Raw genomic sequence first — 19,917 nt, 5'->3', positions numbered from 1 at the left:
GAGAGTGAGTCGGTATCTGCTGCCTTGATTTTCTCACCACAGCTCTGCCCTCTGATTCTTTTTCCTTTTTCTTAAGTTTTCTTGTCTTTACCAATTTTTTCTTTTCCTTCTCTCTTTCATGTCTTTACTGATCACCTTTAGACCTTTCAAATATGTTTACAATCTGAATTCAGTTCTGGCCTTTCACCTCTCCAGCTCTCAGATGTCCTGCCAACCCTTTAGGACTATGAGTTTCAGACTAAACTTGCCTCTTTCTTCCCCGAAAGGGCTTCCCTTTTGTAATTTCCATTTCTGTCAGGGTCACGGTACTTCTGCCTTTAGCTTGGCAGCTTCACCCAGGCTACCAAGCCCTCAAGAGTCTGAAGATAATCTCTCTTCAAAATTTAAAATTCATTTAGGTCAAACCCAGTGGTTTTTCATTTCTTATTTTTTAAATATAAAGATAATATATGTAAATCATTTTTAAAAATTCAAAGTACTTAAGGATTTCATTAAAACAAATTTTTCTTCTACCCTGGTGCTCAGTTCCACTCCTAAAGGCAATCGTTTTCTACCGTTTTCTTGTGTCCTTGAGAATGTAAGTGAATGTCCAAGAGTGTGTATGTTGTATGTCTCACCTCTTATATATCCTGTTTTTTTTACATGCATGTACTCTATGTACCATGTCATCTCTTGTATACCTGGCTTTTCCCATTTAACACATTTGGAGATATCAGTGCACTTAGAACGTCCCTACCCGTTTTAAGGGCTACATAATTAGTTCATCGTATGTATGTTGTATAACTAACCATTCCCCTTAAAGGACTGTTTCCTTTTGTGATTATATAGAGTGCTGTGGTGTGCACCCTTGTATGTGAGTCTTTGTGTACATGTGCCAGTATTTTATAGGCTAAATCTTACACGTTTTTCCAAAGTGGACTCTCTGGGTCAAAAGCTTTGCTATGCATGTCATTATCTCTTTTTTGGATCTTCCTTATTTTTCCATGTAAAGATGTGGCCAGGCCGCCCTTACTGAAATTGACTTCCTTGATGTGCTTGCTCTGCCCTCACTGATTCTTCTCCCTTCTTTCCCTTCTCACCCCTGTATTGCGGTGTCCAAGACACCCTGAGTTTTGATGATTCAGTGACATAGAGCGCTGTGATTTATTACAGTGAAAGGGCACAGAGCCACATCACAAAGGCAAGAGGCACACAGGGCGAAGTGCAGGGGAACCAGGCGTCAGGAGAGCCCAGCACAGGTCTACCAGGGAACACCTGGTAGTGAGTCACTGACCTGGGTCTGTACGTAGACAGCTTCTGCCTGGCGCGTCCGAAGATTCCAGACTCCCAGAAGGAAGCAGGTGTTGGCATAAACCATATCTGCACACACAGTGTCGGCACATAAACCACCCTTATCATTAGGCTGCTGGGTGCTCTCCCCAAATCCAGGTTCCTAGACACCTGCCAAGGGGCAGCCTTGTGTGGACGCCTTTCAAGGACAGTAGCCAGGTCTGCTTTGTTCCCTCTTTTCTGCACACCCCCCGTTTTAGAAACCATTGAGCCGTTGCCCTGACTTTTCCTCTTAGCTTTTCTACTCTGATATTTTCAATAATCACCTCTACTCTGACTTCTGAGTATGGGTTCTGGCCCTTCACTGAATGTGTACCCTGGAATCTCCCATGCCTCTCAGTACCTTTGTCCTTACAGGTCCTTCCAACCCTTCACACTGAAAGTGTTCAAAACTGAACTCATCCTCTTCTTCCAGAAATCTGTTTCATCCCCAGTTTTACCATTTCAGATGGTGGTCCTTTATAGAGTTTCCTTTGAAATATCTCTCAGATATTATCTTCACCTTCCCCCCACCCTATGTCTTCTGTCATCAGCGTGGATATATCCTTATCTCCTTTTGCCAGGTTTACTGTAGTCAGGCTCCCAGATAATTCCCTGCCCGCTGGATGATTGTCCCCAAACCCCTTTCATTGTGTCATGCTAAAATCTGACCCTGACTCTGTAACTGCTCCCTTACCACGTCTGTCTCTTAGACAGGTTTTGTCTTTTCCTGCCTCTCTGCTTTTGTAAACTGACATTTCTACCTGAACTGGCGTCTTCGTCCTCCCAGCCTAACTATATTTTCCTAGCTCAGATAACACCTCTTCCATAAACTTTCTTTGGCCACTTCAGTTAGAATCTTTATTTTTTCTGAAGCATTTATGTGACACATACTGCCCCATTTTTTAACATGTTGAATTAGTCAGGGTTCGTAGTGGCAAGCACAGAAGCCAGTCTCTAATTTAAACAGAAAAGGAATTTATTAAATGACGCTGAGTAGTTCGCAGAATCTCTAGCAGAACTGTAGACCAGGCTTGCCAGCGACAGTCCCCCTGCCGCACTGTCCCGCAGAGAGAGGCCTGTGGCCACGACTGCCTCTGACCCTGGAGGTAGCTGCTGTCCCCTTGCCAGAGCGAATACTGCACAATTCTGGCTTCTTCCTGTCACTCCTTCTAACTTCACGTCTGAGCGGGGTCCTGACTGAAAGAGCTCCGACACAGGCCCTCGCTGCAGTCTAGACGAGGGCTGATGTTCCTAAGGGAGAGGATTTTCCAGATCAGGAAGGAGATTCGATTTTGAACAGCCAAACAAGTATCACATTTCCACTCTAATTATCTTTCCATGGGTATCTGACTTCTTCCCAAGTGCATTATAAGCTCCTCATGTATAAGGACTCCCGTACTTCTTCGCAGTTGCCTTCTACCTAATAGAGACCCTTGCATATAGCAGACATTTAATAAGAAATCATAAAAAAGGCAGAGCAGTATGAATCAGATAGGAAGTTTTGGCAAGGAACACCAAACCTAACTAGGGCTTAAGCTTACAGTATTGTCTCCAGTGTGATCCTACCTGGATTGTCATTTTTTATGTAAATTAACTAATTGGGAAACAAAGCATCAAAGCTTGGAATTGCCTAGAAAACCGGTCCCTTCTCCTCCCTTTCACAGGAGCAAATAGCCGGGAGTTAGATGAACGGGCTGCGGGTCCTTTTGTCTCACTCGCATGGTCCAAAACGCTGAGTGTTACTGATGAATTGTAGGGTACTTTACTAAGCAGGAAGCATTAATCCAGACAACTAAAACGGCAGATGGCCAAAACCTTCAGCAGTTGTTTCTCAGACTGGAGCAGCAGTAACAGTTGTGAACAGCTTATCGACAATGAGGCCACTAGATTGCTGGTCTCCGAAAGCTCTTTCCCACCCTGAAATTTATAATACAAAAGCTGTGGCTATAACAGTATAGATGCTTATTATAGAAACCTGGAAAATACGAAGAAGAAAATTAAAATCCCCTCTCTTAAGAAAACTATGTAATGTTTTTGGCTTTCTTCTTTATAGTCTTTTTTTTGTAATGTTTATTATTAACTTTTTAAAGATTATATGTATAGTTTTGTAGACTTTCTCACTGATATTTATATCACATTTTTGTGTTACTAAGTGTTCTGCATAAATATAATTAGAACATATGTAAAATTTGAAGTTACAAAAACTGTTCTCATTTATTAAGAGATTTACACCATGGAAGGTGCTGTGTATTCTTGGAATTGGCCTCAGCCCAGGAGTTCAGTGCGAAGGTGTAACCCCTTCTGTACTCTCTACACACAAAAACCGACCATTCTGCTGTGTGGCTACAGCCACATTCTGTTCACCCACCCAGCCTGGCCTCAGCGGTTGCCCTGACACCAAATGGTAACTGGCTTTGGGAACGTCTTGTCTTATTGCTTAAAGCAGCAGCCCCCGCTGCGCAGCAGCTGCTGAGTCCCCCATCTGTTTACGGCCTGCGGAGCCCAGCTTCTGGGCGGTGAGAGCCCATGCATGCACATGTAATCACTGACCATCTCTTGACCTCTGTCCTGGGGATGTGAAGGTGGTGGCCCAGTGCTGCCCCACGCAGCTCACAGTCTGCGACGGACAGAGGACCAAGTGCTATGAGGGTCCCTTAGAGGGGCTCACTCCGCTGACCCAGGGAGTCTGAGAAAGGCTCCACAGAGGAGGCTGTTCTTGAGCAGAGATGTTCATGTGAGGAGCCTCCAATTTACAACTACTTCATATGGCCTCTCGTTTTATTTATTTCTTGACAGAGCTACCGCAGATAGATTTCAGCATATGTCATAAGATGGGTGAGCTTGGCACAAGGCATGATGGGGTCTGGCCTGCTTGGCTTGGCCACATGCTTCCAAATGGAAGAGGGAGGTTGTGAGGTTGTGAGGGAGGAGACGCAGCCACATAGTACAGGTGTCCAGCCAGTGGGGTCCCTCAGGGGAAGGGGAGTGACGAGGTCTGGGTGTCTCAGGCCCCAGACAGAAGGGCTGGCTTCCAGGTGGTGAGGGGGCAGTTGAGACCCGAATACTGTGCGGAGACACCTGCTGGAGCCCAGGCCTGCAGACAGACCAGGCCATGGTCAGCGGACGCGGGGCCTTGAGAGAGCCACAGGCACCCAGAGCTCATCCCTAAGATCACGAGGTTCTCTGATTGCCCACAGTGTGGCCTAGGGTGCAGTCTGGAAGCCCCGAGGTTCGGCACTCACGTACGTCCCTGGTGTCCCCTCCCCTGGCAGTGAATGTCATCATCTCCGTCAGCATCGGTTTAGGGCTGGCGTGGACCTGATTCTGCTTTCCATCCATCAGTGGGACATCAGGAAAAAGGGAGGGGGCAGGACCTTGCACAAGTTGATTTTCTATTATTGGAATTATTCCATGAAGTGGAAGTTTTATTTCACAAAACCCCCAGCCAAATAAAAAGTACTGTGAAGAGTATTTATCTTCTGTCTTTTCCCAAAGAACTGTTTGCAGACATTGTAACTATCTAGCTGTGTTGTTCCCTTATAGCTGTTTGAATAGTGAGGACAGTTTGGAAAATGCTAGGTTCTGAGCAGATTTATAAGCAGCCTTTAAGAAAGTCCTCTTTCAGTTTTGTTTATGTAAAAGTACATTTGTTAAAATTATTTTTCCTAGATCATCCCCTTTGTTGAGACCATTCCCGAGCAGTTGGTGCCTGGAACTTTGATTGTAATACGTGGGCATGTTCCTGACGATTCGGACAGGTAAAATCATTGTATTAGATGCAAAAAGAACACGAATAAACGTCTCTCTGTGGCTGTGGAACAACAGTAAATAGTAACGTGGGAGAGACATTTTGATTCTCTGAGGCAGGATTTTGCTGTCTTCAGCAGCCTGGCCCAGATGCTGAGGAGATTGGAATGACTGGGTTTTTCAGTTTATTTCTCTAAGTCTGATTTCAGTGTGAATAATTAGATGTATAGTTGATGAGGGGAACTGTGATCAGAGGACAGGGACAAAGTCTGGTTATAGTAGCACTCCCACAGCATCTTAAGGGCTGTTTTGGGTGCTTTTACCTGTTGTGGGTACAAACCATGGATGAGGCTGGAGCAGTGAGAGTTGGGCTCGGCTCTGTGTGGCCGAAGCCCAATAACAGTGGTTGAAATGAGACGTGAATGTCAAGTCTAAAGAGAGAGCCCTGGCCTTTTAAGGAACTCTGTCCGTCGTTAGAGAAGCAGGCCTCTCCCGGCTCCGCTCTGCTGTCTGCAGGGCGAGGTTCTCCTTCTCTGGATTCTCAGAAGCTGGAACTCCAGCCCTTTGAGTAGCTTGGTGGGCGCATGTGGTGTTTGGAGAGAGGGGTCGGGGGTGGAAAACAGGCAGGTGCCACCCGACTTTGAAGGCATTCTCCAGTAGTTTCCCTGAACACTTCCCTTCTACCCCACGAGCATCCCTGCCTGCATGGGAGGCTAGAGAATGGAGGTGCGCATTGTGGATGGATGGGCCCCGAGCTACAGCTCAGGCTGTTGCTAAGGAAGATGAGGCAGCTAGGTGTTTCGCCATGTGGGTGCAGGCCCAGTCGTGTGCCTCAGCCTGCGTTGTCATGCTTTGGTCCTTCCCCTCAGCCTTCCTTTCTGAGTACTCATGTCGCCCGCCTTTCCTTCCTCAGGTTCCAGGTGGACTTGCAGTGTGGCAGCAGCGTGAAACCTCGAGCTGACGTCATCTTTCACTTCAACCCACGTTTCAAAAGGACCAACTGCATTGTTTGCAATACTCTGAAAAATGAGAGATGGGGATGGGAAGAGATCACGTACGACATGCCTTTCAAAAAAGAAAAGTCTTTTGAAATTGTGATCATGGTGCTGAAAGAGAAATTCCAGGTAGGTTTTGGAGAATGCAAGTCAAATCCTCATTAATGAGCGTAAGCACATGGGAAGCTTTGCACATTAGGGAACTCGTCCTTCCAGTTCTTAAATCCAGAAAAAGACTTTGGTTTGTACTTTCTCTCTATTGTGGGGGCCATGCAGGTACCTAAACATGAGGTGGGCGCAGCTCCTGCCTCCTGCCAGGTGGATTCGGGCTCAGGGCAGCCACATCTTCTGATTATTTCCCAGCAGGGCTGGGCTCAGTTCCGAATTGGCGCAGCATTCTATTAATTCTGGGATGGTAAATCTGGAATGAATGGACAGCTGGGGAATCGTAGTGCAGCGGTCAGAATCCCAGTGTGAAGTTAAGTCTTGTCACCAGATGGTTCTTTAGAAGCATGAGATTTTAGACCCAGAGGAGGCCTCAGAAATTCTGTGTGTAGTAAATACTATCACTGGCTTCCTTGATGATTTCTTTCTTTTTTTCCTCGAGAGTTTCATACGTCGTCGTCGTGTGTGTGTGTGTGTGTGTGTGTGTGTGTGTGTGTGTGTGTGTGTGTGTCCGTCCGTGTCCGTCCCATAAATTTCCTAAACTCCATTTACTTCTCCCTTCTCTGGCCTTAATGCTTGTGTCGGTTTCATTCTTTTTAACATTTGTTCCTATGCTTTGGTTGATTCCTCTGTTTACTTTGCCCGACACAGGTTTTAAGCTCCTTGAGGTCAGAAACCACACCGTAGTCTGCCAGTGTTTTCCCCATATTCCCAACACCGTACCTGGTATTTGGTGGGGGAGGGGGGGGACTCTGCCTCAGGCCTGTGAGTGAGGGCTTTCCCTGTGTGTGGAGAAGCTGGGGACGTGCCCGTGTTCGTTTCTTCAGCAAGTTCAACAAGTACAACCCGTCATGTGCAGGGTGGTCTCTGACAGGGCGGCGAGCTCACAGCGCAGTTCTCCCCGTTGGTTCACGGGTCCAGGGCACCAGGGACCTCAGAACCCCGGGATGGCTCGTGTTTGTGCAGAGGCGTACACATGCACACGCACGTAGGTCCATGCATGGGTGATTGCTCTGGAGAGGGTCCCTGGCATTCAGTCAGGTCAGGAAGGCAAGAGAGGATAAGCCGCTGGTGCTGTGATGCTTTCCGTCACAATTTGGTCAGACACGAAGAGTGAAGACCTGTGGCAAGTGGGATACAATTCAACCCAAGTAAACAGATTTTAACTTGGGTAAATTCATAACATTAATTAACTGGTTTTTTTGGGGGGTGGGGCGCTGTCTCCTGTGCCCATCTAGGTGGCTGTAAATGGAAAACATACACTGCTCTATGCCCACAGGATGAGCCCAGAGAAAATAGACACTCTGGGCATTTACGGCAAAGTGAATATTCACTCAGTCGGCTTCCGCTTCAGCTCGGTGAGTGCCCTGCCGGAGCTTGGAGTCGTCTTAAACGTGAGCAAACATCTTTAATTAATATCTTCTGTTAAGATAAAAATAATGTAACTACCTCCCTCATTAGTGTTAATTCTTGGAATGAAGTCTTTTAGACTAGTAGATGCTATTTTTTGTGTGTGGTAAATTGTATTTGTGTAAATTAATCATTTAGCAAACTGACCTGGTTCTCTGAGACCTAATTTTTTTCTCTCACTTTTTTAGTTCTGTAACCCAACCTTGCCTTCTTTACCACTTTTTAAAAATTTTATTTTTTATTTTCTTATTTGTTATTCCCATCCTCCCACCTTCCTCCTCTTTGGCAACCATGAGCTTGTTCTCTGTATCTTATTAATAGTCCATTGTATATATGTACCACATGTTCTTTATCCAGTCATTTACCAATGGACACCTAGGTAGCTTCCACATCTTGGCTACTGTAAGTCATGCTGCAGTAAACATAGGGGTGCACGTATCTTTTTGGATTTATGTTCTGGATTTCTTTGGATAAATAAATACCCAGAAGTAGAATTGCTAGATTATATGGCACCTCTATTTTTACTTTTTTGAGGAAAAACCATGTTTTCCATAGTAACTGCACCAATCTGCAATTTCACCAACAGTGCATGAGGGTTTTCTTTTCTCTACATCTTCACCAGCACTTGTTTTTTGTTGATTTATTGATGATAGCCATTCTGAGAGGTGCGAGATGATATTTCATTGTGGTTTTAATTTGCATTTCTCTGATGATTAGTGATATTGAGCATCTTTTCATATGTCTGTTGCCCATTTGTATTTTCTTTGGATAAGTGTTTATTCAGGTCCTCTGCTCATTTTTTAATTAGACATTTTTTGGTGTTAGTTGTATGAGTTCATTATATAGTTTGGATATTAACCCTATCGGATGTATCATTGCCATTATCTTCTCTCATTCAGTTAGGTGGTCTTTTCTTTTTGTTGATGGTTTCCTTTCATTATGATTTTATTTGGGCTCGCTCTCTTATTTTCTTGGTGAGTTTGGCTAAAGGTATGTCAATCTTGTTTATCTTTTCAAAGAACCAGCTATTCGTTTTATTGATCTTTTCTATTGGTTTTTGAATTTCAATTTTGTATATCCTTCTTTTTATTTTGGTTTTAGTTCTCTTTCTGAGTACGTTATGTGTAGAGTTAGATTGTTCATGTGAAGTTTTTCTTGTTTGTTAAAGTAGGCCTGCATAGGTTAACTATGCACTTCCCTCTTAGAACTGCTTTTGCTACATCTCATTAATTTTGAAAAAGTTGTCTTTTCATTTTCATTTGTGTCAAGGTAGTTTTTGATTTGTTTGATTTACTCTTTGATACATTGGTTGTTTAGTAGTGTGTTATTTAGTCTCCATGTATTTGTGTGTTTTCCAGTCTTCTTCCTGTAGTTGATTTCTAATTTCATGCCACTGTGGTCAGAAAATATGCATGATATGATCTCAGTCTTCTTGAATTTATTGAGGCTTGTTTTGTGGCCTAATATGTGATCTATTCTGGAGAATGTTCCCTGTGCACTTGAAAACAATGTGTATTCTCCAGTTTGGGGATGAAACGTGTTATAAATATCTTCTAAATTTATCTAGTCTAATGTGACATTTAAGGCCATTATTTTCTCATTAATTTTTTTGTCTAGATGGCCTGTCCACTAATGTGAGGTATTAAAATAGGCTACTGTTACTGTTACTGTATTACTGTGGATTTCTCCCTTTATGTCCACTAATAATTGCTTTATATATTTAGGTGCTCTTGTATTGGGTACATAGATACATATTCTGTAAGGACTGAATCTTTTTACTACCCCTTCCATACTTTACATTACTGATGTCACGTTTTAGATCTTTTTGTGTTGTGTATTTCTTCTAATTAGTTATTGTAGTTTAGTCTGAGTTTGATACTTTTTTCTTTTGACCTTCATAGTAGCTTTTTAAATGTCTAATTCACTGTATTTATTGCATGTTTGGCTTTAGCTGTGAAATTTATTTGCTTTTCTCCTATTTTCTTATTTCTGGTTATGGCCTTTCCTTTTCTGCTTAAAGAAGACGCTTGAACATTTCTTGTAACGCTGTTTTAGTGGTGATGAATGCCTTTAGTTTTTGCTTGTCCGGGACACTCTCTGTCCTTTAATTCTGAACGATAACCTTGCTGTATCATGTAGGCCCCTATCGTTTAGCACTTTAAACATATCCTGCCGCTCCCTTCTGGCCTATAAAGGTGCTGCTGAGAAATCAACTGATAGATAGCCTTACGGGGTTTCCTTGGTTGGGAACTCTTTCGTTTCCGCTTGCGTCTTTTAAGATTGTCTCTTTAACTTTTGCCATTTTAAATACAGTGTGTCTTGGTGTTGGTCTCTCTGGGGTTCATCTTGTTTGGAACTCTCTGTGCTTTCTGGACCTGGATATCTGTTTCCGTTTTCAGCCTTATTTCTCTAAATAAAGTTTCTGTTGTTCCTGTCACTCTTTTCCCTCCTCTGGGAACCTTACAATGCGAATGTTTGAGCACTTGATGTTATCCCAGGGGTTCATTAGACTATCCTCATTTTTTTAAGATTTTTTTTTTCTTTTCACAGTTCTGATTGGTTGATTTCCACTAGTCAGTCTTCCAGGTTGCTGGTCTGTTTCTATTAGCTCCTCTGCTGTTGATTCTTTCTAAGGTAGTTTTCATTTTAGGTATTATATTCTTGGTTCTTGACTAAGGTTTCTCTGTTTCGAAGTTCTCCCTCAGCTTTTCTGTTCCACTCTCAAGTTTGATGAGGATCCTATGACTGCTTTGTAAGGCAAATTACTTATCTCGGTTTCCTTAGGGTTTTTTTCTGGAGGTTTTGCTTCCTTTATTTGAGAGATATACTGCTGTCTTTTCATTTTATTTGACTTTCTATGTTTGTTTACGTGAATTAGACAAAACAGCTCTCTCTCCGTCTTGAAAAAGCGGCCTCATGTAGACGCAGCCTCTGTGAAGGCCGTGTGCTGGGTGGTTTGGGCAGGCCAGTAGGAGCCACGCAGGTGCCTACTGCGTCTGGGACACAGGACTCCCAGCTGGAGCTGCTCCAGGACGGGAGGCCGGGCGCATGTTTACGGCCTGTTGGTCCTGCTGCTGCAGCCTTTGTCCAGGGCCGAAATGGGCTCGGGCGGTGTGTCCGGGAATGTGCTGTAGCCTCCTTGCACGTAGGCCCCACCCTGGTGAGGTGGAGGGGACGTAAACAATGGTGCCATGGGCACCTGTGACCTCGGAGAATTCCTGCAGTCCCTGGAATGCTTCCGTGGCTCCCACACCTCCCTGTAGAGTCACTGTCTTGTTTCTTGTACCGAGAGTGGTCTTGTGTAGAAGCGCCCTCTCTGTGGGCTCTATGTGCCAGGTAGTTTGGGAGGCTGGTTGGAGCTGCGCAGGCGCTTAACGGGCCTGGGGCACCGGCTTGCCTGGCAGCAGCGGCTCTCATTAGGAAGTCAGGGGGGGGTGCCGGCGCCTGCGGTTCCTGCCTGCTCCCTTGTTGGGAGGCCAATGCTGCAGTGCTCCCGCAGGTAGGCAAGGCCCCCCCAGATAGAGCTCCGCCGCCCTGTCGGAGTGGAGGGGACGTGAACAGTGGGGCTCCAGGCGCCTCCAGCCCAGAGCGTCCTGCAGCTCCCGCCGTTTCCCGGCCTCCCTTCGGTCTCTTTCTCGTTTGCTCGGAAGCTGCTTGTTCAGTCCTCCATTGTCTCGCAGGAGTAACTGCTACCTCTCTGTGCACCTGCATTTGCTCACGGGAAGGGGTGAGTGCTGTGTCCTCCTGTGCTGGTGCCATCTGGACCTCAGCATTATATTTATTGCCAGGGCTGTATTGTCATAGGATCTCAAATCTAGTACAGTTCTAATGAACAACCCCCAAACAACAACAAAACCCCTCTTTAGGTAGCTAGTGGGTATTTGGTTGACATAGGAGTACAATGGAGTGTTTCTCTAAGATAGTTTCCTAGAGGCGGAATGTCGGGGCCAAAGGCATTTGCATTTTAAGTTACGATAGATACTGCTAACTGGCCCTCCAAAAAAATTTAATTTGCCCTCTTAATGATGGTGCCCATTTACTTACATTCTTTTTGACATTAGTTCTTATTCTCTTTAAATGTTTGCCAGTTTGATAAGGGTTAGGTAAAGGACCTAATAAGTGCATTTTTGGATAATTTTCAGGTATATTTTCATGTTTTGTACTATTTTTGATTGTTTGATGCATCAAGCAGGTTATATTTGGAATTCTGATGGATGTTAAAAATTAATCTCACCTTTTCTTTAGGATTTAAAAAGTACCCAAGCATCTACTCTGGAACTGACAGAGATAAGTAGAGAAAATGTAAATATTAAATCTTTTGATGAACTGCCAGTTTATAAATGTTCTTTTAGTTGCCATGTAAATTAGGTGGCAGGCAGGCTGAGTTTTTTATAATTGTTTTTAATATGAAAAATTCTGTTTTCAGTATGAATAGGCTGAAGGTAATCATTTGAAAATTGAAGCTTGTACGTCTGTGGTGCCAGGCAGTGCAGGTTTTGCTGAGACTACTGGTATATCTGCCCATTGCCCACCATTCTACGTACAGCTCTCACTCTTAACTGTTGAATAGTATTGATAAGTATTGAACAGTGGGTTCATTGGGAAACGATCTTGCACATGTATCTTCTCCCCATCTGGGAACAAGTGCAATTTAAACACCGAGGTTTTGCTATTATAATGGAGAAAGGAACATCTTACTCCCCTCAGCATATTTGTACCTCATAGACAGAATATAATTGCAGCATTTTGGGAGCGCCTGGAAAGAATAAATAAAATGTGTTTGGAGCTCCCATGCAGTCCTGTGAAAAATGGTGGAGGATATAGGATTCAGGTGAACTGGACTACCAGACTGCATTCCTTGCCTGAGTAGCCCTTCACAACACCATACCGTGGTGCCATGAAGCTCTGGCACCTGTATGTCACCCCCAGGGCAGAGCAGGCGCTACTGTCCTAGGCCCTGGCCGGACTCAGCTCTGTGCAACCAGTACGACCGGCTGCTCCTAATAGGATTCTAGAATTCCGTTCTTCCCTTTCAGACAGCCTCATTGTGTCTTTCTCTTCCCACAGGTACAAAATGCTGGCATGTCACAGCTTGTAAGTATTCTGCCAACGTTACATGTGGAACATTTGTAAAACACAGGAAGCAGATAGTTTAAATGTTGGAAGGCAGCTTCACACATTCCACACCTTACTGCAGAACTGTCTCCCTACAGCCCAGTAACAGAGGAGACACTGATAAAATCGTACCCAGAAGTGTCTACACCAAGAGCAGAGGTTCTGCTGTCAATCACACTTTGACTTGCGCCAAAATACTACCTATCAACTGTTTGTCAAAGGTTTGAAGAGCCCCAAACTTTCCTAATTCTATATGCCAAATTAAGTTTGAATGAGCTGGTATTGTTACCTCTCCCCTCAGTAGAAGCCCAAAGCAGCCATTTGTCACGTGTGTGCTGTCAGGCAGTCAGGCTTTGTCTCGAAGCCACTAGTGTGTATTTCCCCAACTCCTCCCCTTCAGGCAGGACAGGAACAGTGCTTCAGACCCCAAGCGCAGGTATTTCTCAGTGAGTCACTCATACAAAGGGTATGAGGTCCCACTCAACAGCCATTCATTTCATTGTGTAAAACATGCACACCGAGAGTGTGTTGTGAGCCACACAGTGCTCACTGCTGGGAACCCCAGGGACCAAGGCAGATGGAGTCTGTCCCTTCATGGGGTTTACAGTCATGGCCTTCCAACACTCCCATGTTTGGCCAGCGTTCCCACGAGATCTCTTTCTGCAGACTTCCTGGTGCTGACTGTGGTTTCTTTGCAGACTCTGCCGTTTGTTGCGCGGTTGAACTCCCCAATGGGTGCTGGACGGACTGTTGTCGTCAAAGGAGAAGTGAACAGAAATGCCAAAGGGTTGGTATCATTGAGTTACTAGTGTCAGTACTTTCCACGTACGTGTCCTCTAACAGTCTTCTGAGATACAAGTACGGATAGTGTCATAACCCTCATTTGAAAGGTGAGAATATTAGAGCAAGAGGACTTGTGACTGCGGACTAGTTGGTGGCAGAACAGGAACTAAACTGTAATGTTCTGACCAAGGCTTTTTGTGGCCAGACAGGAGGGTGACAGTTGTCCACAAGACCCACCCTGGCCTTGCAGAGCTCAGGGCAGCCCCATGAGGTCACGGAACTTTGGTTAGGGGCCATCCTGTTATGTGACTTACACAATTTCTGCTTTTAGAATCTTCTCAGAGATGTTCAGACTTTTGAAAGCTTGAAATTAGAGCTCTTTTCCTAGAATGTAGTACACTTCCAAGAATAGAACACATGTAAATGTTAGGCCAGAATCCTGCTGGAAAAGACCCCACACTCCTTCAGGCTGAGGAAATGACATCGTTTACTTCTAACCCTTGGTTTCTTCCCAACCAGATCTGAACCCTCAACACTGATTTAAAGTTATTTTTATTTTGCACATAATATACTTCTATCAATGGAATTCTAACTCAGGATTTTAAATTTCACCCTTATCTGTGTTCTTGTATCCATGTGCATACTTATGTTTTGTGTACTTATAATCAGAGTTCAGTTCTGATTCTTAAAATTGCAGAAACTGCACTACTCTCTTTTACTTGGTTAAGTGTTTTTTTCTTTTTTTTCTCTCAAAAGCTTTAACGTTGATCTGCTATCAGGAAAGTCAAAGGATATTGCTCTCCACTTGAACCCACGCCTGAATACTAAAGCCTTTGTAAGAAATTCTTTTATTCAGGAGTCCTGGGGAGAAGAAGAGAGAAATATTACCTGTTTCCCATTTAGTCCTGGGATGTATTTTGAGGTAAGGTTGTATTTTTTGAAAATGGGACAGGAGAAAATCCTGGAGCGGGGTTAGGATAAACGATCCATGTAAATCAAGTCCTGCTGTGGAGAGGACGTGTGGTTTCCGTTTATGTGGAGATTGTACTTTGAATGGCCCCTTTTATAACAAAGTACAAATGGCAAAGCCAGCAGAGTGCCACAGTATTTGCACTGGAATTATCTGACATTGGTTCTTATGTTGGAAACTACTGTGTAGCCCCATATTGGTTAATAGGGATTTTAACAGGAGCCCATCTCAGTACCGGGGTAGTATGTTGACTCCTGGGTCGACATGAAGACACAGGAACCATAAAACTGCTTGAACTGTCGTCTCATGTTGGCTGTACACAGCTTTAGGGGGTAGTCCTTTCTTCCAAGGAGTTAGTCCTGTTTGTATATATTCAGGGAAAGGGCCATTTACATCATTGGGGCTTTAAGGCATCCAGTCCCGAATCCCTAAATAATGGGAACGTTACCACACAACCTTTCACCAAATGTGTTTCTGGGGTGCTGTGGAGAATAAATTTTCCTTGGCATGTGGATGCGGGGTGTACTCATTAACTTAGGTGACTCACTGCCTCATGGTCATCTTAGGGTCGCTGATTTAGGTCATACTTCTACAGCATGTTGAACTGTCTTATGCCCTGGACCCTTTTGAGTTCTGAAGGACTTATCAAAACTAGTTGCTAAACGCATGACTGTCAAGGTGGAATAGAAGATGGCAATTGGACGTTTCGAATTATTCCTCAGTTCCAGTCTAATGCAGTGCCCCGCTCTGCGGACAGATAGATGTGAGCTAGTTGTGGAAGTTGTGGATATTGGTTTGGGATTGAGAAGGATGTGGAAGGTCAGGTTGGGTTTTCCAGGTTTAAGGGATTTGAACAGGTCACTGGAGAAGGGGAAGGCAGCACAAGGACTTGCTGACTTGGCAGGAGTTGGGGTAACAGGCAAATGCTACAGAAGGAAGTTGATCCTCATCATTGGTGACAGGAAACTAGCGACACAACTTGTTTTTCACCTACTGGTATCTGAGCCCCAAGCTTGGAACTACTGTATTAAAAAAGGACAGTGATAATAAATTTTAAGGAAATCATCTTGTCCTTTTGTTGGTTTTCTACTTCAGGAACAGTTACCATCCCCAGAGTGGGAGCACTGTCAGTTTTCTATAGTGATAGATTTTTTTCCAATTGCTTCAAACACTTGCATTTTTAATACACCTTCATTGACATTCTAAGATCTTTCCATTATACCATTAATTTGATTATAAACAGTATCTTCTGTTCCCTGACATTTCAAATTCACTTGCTAAAATACCTTTCAGTTTTGTAGTTTCATCTGTGAGCTCTTTTTATCAAATTCATGTTCTCAGCAGCTGTTCTATAACATCAGGTGGTTGTGAGGGGTTTTACTGTTCCATTTTCTCTCCTAGATTTCGTACTTTTCGTTTTGTGACAGTATTCACCTGGCCACATGCCATTTCTTCTCCATTAGTTTGTCATGCACTTGCTCAGATACAATATAACTAATTGACTCTTTTCCATTGTATCCCTCTAATGCCAGTTTGTGTTCCTTTCTGAGAGCATGAGGCTGTATGTTTTGTTCTGTCTCCTCCCAAAGGACCTTCCATCTAGTAGAAACTGGGATTTCCACCACTGTTGAGGGAATATAATCCCACGTTATGGATATTTTCTCAATTGTTTATGTAGCCCCAGAGCCTGCACTTCTGTGGAATTTCCCCAGCAGCTGTTTCAACTGGTCCCGTCAGTAAAGACACTCAGTTTGCTTCTTTGCCGATTCAGATTTTGTGCCTCGACCTGGCCTCTGGGGATGGGCAGGTCAGCAGCGAGGCTGTGCTGCTACTCTCTGCAAGGAACGGGCGGTGTGCAGGCGCACGACACACGCCTGCAGTGTGCGTGGAAAACATGGTGGAAGCAGGGCCTGGCTGCCATTGGGATATGGTATCAGAGCATGATGTTTAGGTGTAAAAGGACTTAAACGGACACTAGTTTCTTTTGTTTTATACTGTTTGGAGTTTTAGGCAAAGAACTCTGAAGGGCTAAGTACTCCATGGATTCATAGAATACTGAGCTTTGAAGAGCTTTTGAGAAACAGATGGAGGCCAAGATGTGCTGACTGGGAAGGAAATCGGGGCTACCAAGCAACTGTGCAGGCCCTAGCAAGTGCCCTAAACTTCTGGAGTTTCCCATTATCTGAGGCAGAGAAGTCAGGAACCAAGTCCATTGGTTCCCAACGTATGGGACCTGGAATCACCTCCTCCTTGAAGGAGGGTTAGGCAGGTAGCAGCAGTTTCGGAATTCCAAGATGGCGGTGGCATAGAACAGTGCTTAACTCGCTCCATCCTATGAGCAAATTCAAATATACAAGAGCAGTTACTCCTGCAAGACAACCGAGCTGAATAAACAACTTCCCGGCAAACGAGAGAAAGAGACCGAAGGGAGGCCGGGAAACGGCGGGAGCTGCAGGACGCTCTGGGCTGGAGGCGCCTGGAGCCCCACTGTTCACGTCCCCTCCACTCCGACAGGGCGGCGGAGCTCTATCTGGGGGGGCTTTGCCTACCTGCAGGAGCACTGCAGCATTGGCCTCCCAACAAGGGAGCAGGCAGGAACCGCAGGTGCCGGCACACACCCCTGACTTCCTAATGAGAGCCGCTGCTGCCTGGCAAGCCAGTGCCCCAGGCCCGTTAAGCGCCTGCGCAGCTCCAACCAGCCTCCCAAACTACCTGGCACATAGAGCCCACAGAGAGGGCGCTTCTACACAAGACCACTCTCGGTACAAGAAACAAGACAGTGACTCTACAGGGAGGTGTGGGAGCCACGGGAGCATTCCAGGGACTGCAGGAATTCTCCGAGGTCACAGGTGCCCATGGCACCATTGTTTACGTCCCCTCCACCTCACCAGGGTGGGGCCTACGTGCAAGGTGGCTACAGCACATTCCCGGACACACCGCCCGAGCCCATTTCGGCCCTGGACAAAGGCAGCAGCAGGATCAACAGGCCGTAAACATGCGCCCGGCCTCCCGTCCTGGAGCAGCTCCAGCTGGGAGTCCTGTGTCCCAGACGCAGTAGGCACCTGCGTGGCTCCTACTGGCCTGCCCAAACCACCCAGCACACGGCCTTCACAGAGGCTGGGTCTACATGAGGCCGCTTTTTCAAGACGGAGAGAGAGCTGTTTTGTCTAATTCACGTAAACAAACGTAGAAAGTCAAATAAAACTAAAAGACAGAAATATATCTCTCCAATAAAGGAACAAGAAAAACCCCCAGGAAAAAAACTTAAGAAAACCGAGATAAGTAATTTGCCTGAAAGAGAACTGAAAGAAAACTTCGTAAGTTTGCTCACTAAACTTGAGAGGGAATAGGTAACTTAGGGAAAACTTCGACAGAGACAAAGTATAATAAAGAACCAAGCATCCCTGAAGATTACAATGACCAAAATGAAAAATGCATTAGAAGGAATTAAGAGCAGTTTAGCTACTAGAAAGGAACAGAGAAGAACCCAGAAGACAGACTTGTGGAAGTCAACCAATCAGAACAGCAAAGAGGAAAAAAAAGAATTAAAAAAAAGAGGATAGTTTAGGGACCCCTGGGATAATACCAAGTGCCTCAAACATTTGCATTATAAGGTTCCCAGAAGGGGGGGAAAGAGTGAAAAGAACAGAAACTATTTAGAGGAATAAGGCTGAAAACAGAAACAGACATCCAGGTCCAGGAAGCACAGAGAGTTCCAAACAAGATGAACCCAAAGAAACCTACACCGAGACATAACTGTATTTAAAATGGCAAAAGTTAAAGAGACAATCTTGAATGAAGCAAATGGAAAAGAGTTACCAACCAAGGAAATCCCATAAGACTATCAGTTGATTTCTCAGCAGCAACTTTATAGACCAGAAGGGAGTGGCAGGATATCTTTAAAGTGCTAAAAGATTGGAACCTACCTCCTAGATTAATATACACAGCAAAGTTATCATTTAAGAATTGAAGGAGAGATAGTTTCCCGGACATTTAACCAGCTTTACAAGAAATGTTGAAGAGTCTTCTTTAATCAGAGAAGGAAAGGCTATATAACCAGAAATAAGAAAATAGGAGAAAGGAAAAAATATCATGGCTAAAGGGAAACATGTAATAAATACAGTGAATTAGACATTCAAGCTACTACAAAGGCCAAGAAAAACGTATTAAACTCAGCCTAAACTACAATAACTAGTTAGGAGATATATGACACAGAAAGATCTAAAACATGACATGAATAACAAAGCACGGAAAAGGGAGTAAAAATGGAGTCCTTACATAATATATTTGAACTTAAACACCTATCAGGTATACTGCTGTAGATATAGAATGATACACATAAACCTCATTGGAACCACAAACCAAAATGTACGGAAGATATATGAAGAAGTAAGAGAAAAGCCAACAAAACACTACAGAAAAATAGGAAACCACAAGGAAAGAGATGAAGAGAAGGAACAGAGAACTATAAAAACAATAAAAAACAATGAACAAAATGGCCGTAACTACATATGTATCAGTAATTATTTGAAATGTAAACAGATTAAATCCTCTAATAAGACAGAGTGGCTGATGGATTTAAAAACATGACCCTTCTATATGCTGCTTACAAGAGACGTACTTCAAATCAAAAGACATATTTGGACTGAAAGTGAAGGGATAGATAAAGACACGCCATGCAATTATAAATGAAAAGAAAGCTGGGGTTGCAGTACTCATATTAGACAAAAAAGACTTTAAAACAAAAACTATAAAAAAAAAGAGACAAAGGACATTATATAATTATAAAGGGGCTGATCCAAGAAGATATAACAATTTTAAATACGTGTCCAATACAAGAGCACATAAATATATAGAGCAATTATTAGTGCATGTAAAGGGAGAAATCCATAGTAATACAGTAATAAGTAGCAAATTTTAATGCCCCACTCACATCAATGGATAGGTCATCTAGACAAAAAATAAGGAAACAACAGCCTTAAATGTCACATTAGACCAGATAAATTTAATAGATATTTATAGCACTTTTCATCCAAAATCTGCAGAATACACTTTTTTCAAGTGCATAGGGAACATTCTCCAAAATAGATCACATATTAGGCCACAAAACAAGCCTCAATAAATACAAGAAGACTGAAATCATATCATGCCTATTTTCTGACCACAGTGACATGAAACTAGAAATCAACTAGAGGAAGAAGACTGGAAAAAACCACAAATACATGGAGACTAAATAACCAATGTATCAAAGAGAAAATCAAACAAAAAAAGTTTTTGAACTATCTTGAAATAAATGAAAATGAAAAAACAAGTTTTTCAAAATTAATGGGATGTAGCAAAAGCAATTCTAAGAGGGAAGTTCATAGTTAAGCTGTGCAGGCCTACCTTAGCAAACAACAAAAACTTCACATGAATTACCTA

The 19,917-nt window shown here is 43.8% G+C and overlaps 1 protein-coding gene across 21 annotated transcripts in view; it reads left to right on the top strand.

The window, feature by feature from the left end:
- The window catches only part of LGALS8 (galectin 8), a 29,906-nt gene that overhangs the window by 4,631 nt on the left and 5,358 nt on the right, over positions 1–19,917 (top strand). For 4 of the 21 annotated variants that reach the window (XM_081039394.1, XM_081039395.1, XM_081039376.1 and 1 more), the window contains exons 3-9: positions 4,981–5,069; positions 5,972–6,182; positions 7,457–7,612; positions 11,874–11,930; positions 12,696–12,722; positions 13,442–13,530; positions 14,283–14,448. In XM_081039394.1, coding sequence (XP_080895520.1) covers positions 4,981–5,069; positions 5,972–6,182; positions 7,457–7,612; positions 11,874–11,930; positions 12,696–12,722; positions 13,442–13,530; positions 14,283–14,448 — 795 coding nt within the window. Of the gene's footprint in view, positions 1–4,980; positions 5,070–5,971; positions 6,183–7,456; positions 7,613–11,873; positions 11,931–12,695; positions 12,723–12,841; positions 12,965–13,441; positions 13,531–14,282; positions 14,449–19,917 lie in introns of all 21 variants that reach the window. The other 17 variants (XM_081039381.1, XM_081039382.1, XM_081039383.1 and 14 more) reach the window with 7 other exon arrangements.

This window comes from Rhinolophus hipposideros, assembly GCF_964194185.1.
Source record: "Rhinolophus hipposideros genome assembly, chromosome: 26".
Taxonomy (NCBI): domain Eukaryota; kingdom Metazoa; phylum Chordata; class Mammalia; order Chiroptera; family Rhinolophidae; genus Rhinolophus; species Rhinolophus hipposideros.
This window is presented reverse-complemented; position numbering and strand designations above follow the sequence as displayed.